The sequence below is a fragment of the Otolemur garnettii genome, unplaced genomic scaffold (assembly GCF_000181295.1).
Source record: "Otolemur garnettii isolate 467f Iridium unplaced genomic scaffold, OtoGar3 scaffold00005, whole genome shotgun sequence".
Lineage (NCBI taxonomy): Eukaryota > Metazoa > Chordata > Mammalia > Primates > Galagidae > Otolemur > Otolemur garnettii.
Genome location: NW_003852400.1, coordinates 1,011,269 through 1,014,642, shown reverse-complemented (window position 1 = coordinate 1,014,642; position 3,374 = coordinate 1,011,269). Strand labels below are relative to the sequence as shown.

At 37.3% G+C, this 3,374-nt stretch overlaps 1 protein-coding gene across 1 annotated transcript in view; it reads right to left on the bottom strand.

Annotated features, from left to right (window-relative positions):
- Positions 1–2,568: 2,568 nt before the first annotated feature.
- The window catches only part of LAMB1 (laminin subunit beta 1), a 75,329-nt gene continuing 74,523 nt past the window's right edge, over positions 2,569–3,374 (bottom strand). Inside the window, exons 31-32 of the mRNA XM_023519583.1 lie at positions 3,048–3,207; positions 2,569–2,854 (exon numbers count right to left, since the gene is read on the bottom strand). Of these exons, the coding sequence (XP_023375351.1) occupies positions 2,718–2,854; positions 3,048–3,207 (297 nt within the window). The 3' untranslated portion in view covers positions 2,569–2,717. The remainder of the gene's footprint in view (positions 2,855–3,047; positions 3,208–3,374) is intronic.

The following is a 3,374-nucleotide window of genomic DNA, read 5'->3' as shown; positions in this document are numbered from 1 at the left end:
CCGCTTGAGCCACAGGCGCCGAGCCATGTTCCCTACTTTTAGCAGAAAGGTTCCAATTTGGGTATAGTGAAGTATAATTTAATATGAAATTCTAGCTGTAGAGACAAAATAATACTTGAATTCAACTTTAAGTGTTTCCATTCAGTATGAGAATGCATATATATCTGGTGGGTAGTAAAGTCAAAGTCATATGAATAAAGCAAATATTTTCTTTAATTTTTTTTTTATTGTTGGGGATTTATTGAGGGTACAAGAAACTAGGTTACACTGATTGCATTTGTTAGGTAAAGTCCCTCCTACAATTGTGTCTTGCTCCCAAGAGGTGTGTCACACACTGAGACCCCACCTTTTTTTTTTTTTTTTAATGTCGATAGTCTTACTTTGTTGCCCTCAGTGAAGTGCCTTGGCATCATAGCTCACAGCAACCTCAGACTCTTGCCATGATGTTATAATCTCACAGCAACCTCAAACTCTTGGGCTCAAGCAATTCTCTTGCCTCAGCTTCCCAAGTAGTTGCCCACCATAACGCCTCCCTATTTTTTTGTTTTAGTAGGCCCAGGCTGGGTTCAAACCCACCAGCCCTGGTGCATGTGGCCAGCACCCTACCCACTGAGCTACGGGCGCCACCAAGAATAAAAAGCAAGTTTTAAATGTTCATTTACAATTATCTACTCAATATTTTTTCTTGGCTTGTAAAGGGGGGGGGTGTTAATTGTCCATTTCATTAAGCTGATTAACACAGTAACTGCCATGTGAGTTGTATTTAATGCATGCTAGTTTTAAGCCCAGTTCCTTGTGAAGCATATAAAACTAACTGGTGGATAAGCAGGAAGATGCATAGCATACCTGGGCGCTGTGAAACCTCTGCTCGTTGTTTTTGCTGTCAATTAGCAGGTCTCCCTTACTTCCTGTCACCCTGCTCCAGTCGCCCTGCCCAGTGTGCCACTACATATGCTGGACTATGTTTTCTGTTTACCACAACTTTCAGTTGTGCATTCCCCCTTGAATGATCACCTGGTGGCTCTTTGAATGAAATCGTAGGATAGTATGCAGTGACACATTGTTGTGCGTGTATACATACTTAGGGGATATGATCTAGATCGCATCCAGCACCACCCAAGGTCCACTCCAGATACAGCTAAATAACGTATGAAGTGACAAGACTTGACTGTCAGAGACTAAGAAGTATGTTGTCAGTGACATACAGCTCATGTGGTGTGCAGAATAAAAATTGATTCCAGCGCTGTGAGTTACAGATTAAAATCACGTACAAACAATAAACTTTTCATTAAATTAGAAAGGATTGTTTTTGAAGTTTTTATTCTGTTTTTGTAATACAGCACTGTGGTCCCAAGGGAAAAAAGTTTTCTTCTAGTGTGGCAATGTATTAAAATTAGTAATTTTCAAAATGGGATCTTTAGTTGAAGAGGAAGGGGGAACAGAAAGGGTTTCTTCTATTTTAAATACATATTAAATTTGTATAATTCAATTGTTTCAGTTATTTGGATTCTTAACCTAAATATAAGTGACAATTATATTTACCCCAGACCAGAGGTAAGTTGCCTGATTGTTTAAATTATGGCTGTTTACATAACTTTTGGCCTGGCCCAGCTTCAAATGCAGCTGTGTTGGATGTGTGGGTAGTTGTTAAGCAGGCCATGGAATACTTTTGCTCTCAGAGGAATGTGTGAGAAAAACACTTAGGTGCTGGGCTTTTATCCAGCTAACAGTTCAGCTATAAAGTTGACATGGGCTTGGCAATTACATTCCAGTAATTTTTTTTTTTTTATCCTATGGACTAATCAGGGGTGTCCCAACTTTTTTTTTTCCTCTGCCACACAGTGGAAGATTAAGTTGTCTTGGGGCACACATTAAATATATAAAGGCAAAAAAAAAGGTCCCTGCATACTTATTGTGATATCCAACACCATAGATAAGCAAAAAAACTCCTAACAAAATCAGCACGCCACAGGTTGGACACCCCTGGACTAAGTAATTGTTAACATTGCTGTTTTGGCCTCACCTACGGATTATAGCAGAGAATTTTAAAGAAATTATTGTGTTTTTTATTAGCATTGCTTAATTGGAGGGAGAAGTGTCCATAAACTCTGGCCTGATTTAATTGAAACCTTGAATTGAAACCTTCCCATCAGCAATTCTGGCCTTATTCTAGGTGGTAGTGCTTATAAACATAATTCATCCTCTTGATTTTCTGAAGTGCTGCTTTTTGTTCTTGTTCCCAGAGCATGGAATTCTTAAAGGAATTTTAGAGACTGGAGCAACTAAGCAGCCACTGACATAGTGAAGGTAGTATAGGCTGTAACTTCCTTTACCTCAACCTGGGAATCCCACTGGGTGGTGGGGCGGGGGGATTCTGGATTTTTAGAAGATGTTAACTTGTCAAACAGATGAATAATTGTTCATATATAGCATAATTGTTTATATACATAACAGAAATTAGGGTCTTCATGGAGGCAGTAAACTTGTTTATAAATTCATTTTTACACTGAAAGATTCATGAATACCATATTAGTAAAAATAATGTAAGAATTATAGTAGATATATATTTATACAAAAGCACTGTATTTTATTTAACTTGATACAAAAATTTGGTGATTAAAAACATTAAATAGGTAATGAGTTTTATTTTGAAGATCATTAAATCAATTTTAAAAATGTAGCTATTTTAGTTTGATCACTTCAGCCATGTTATAGCCCTATAAGCAAGTGCTATAAACAGCAACTTTCTGGCTTATATCCTTTAGGAGTGAACGGACTTCTCCTTCTAATCTCACTAATTCTTGAGCTTTATCTTCTAAATACTTTTGATTGTCCTCATATTTTCTTTCTAAATCTGTGGAAGATAAAAAGGAAAAGTCAGTCTGAGCAATTTATACCATGATAATTTCAAAACCTAATCTAATCTTTACCTGTAATGCTTGGTTTAAACACTTAAGACAAAGTGAATAGATTCAAACTTTATGCCTTTAAAATTACTTTGTAAAAACAACCAGAAACATGAGCCTAAGTGAGAAGACCCAGCCCACCTTTCAGCAGTTGGAGCTTGCTGTTTGCTTGAGCCAGAAGTGTTTTTGCTTCATTTTGTAGCATTTCAGCTTTCCTCCTTGCATCAGCTGACTCTTCAGTTTTTTTGGCAATTAAATTTTCTACTTTCTTGTACTTTTCATCAACTTCACCATCTAAAGTCTGCAGTTCCACATTCGGAGAGAAAGAGGTGATAGTATTAGTGTCAGTGATTATGTGTTAGAGAGAAGTAGCATACTCATGGCAAGCTCAGACCACATAGACATGCATGGCACACATTCTGGATTAAGGGCCATGGGTTAAGCTTCATCAAGGTATTCAATAAGTAA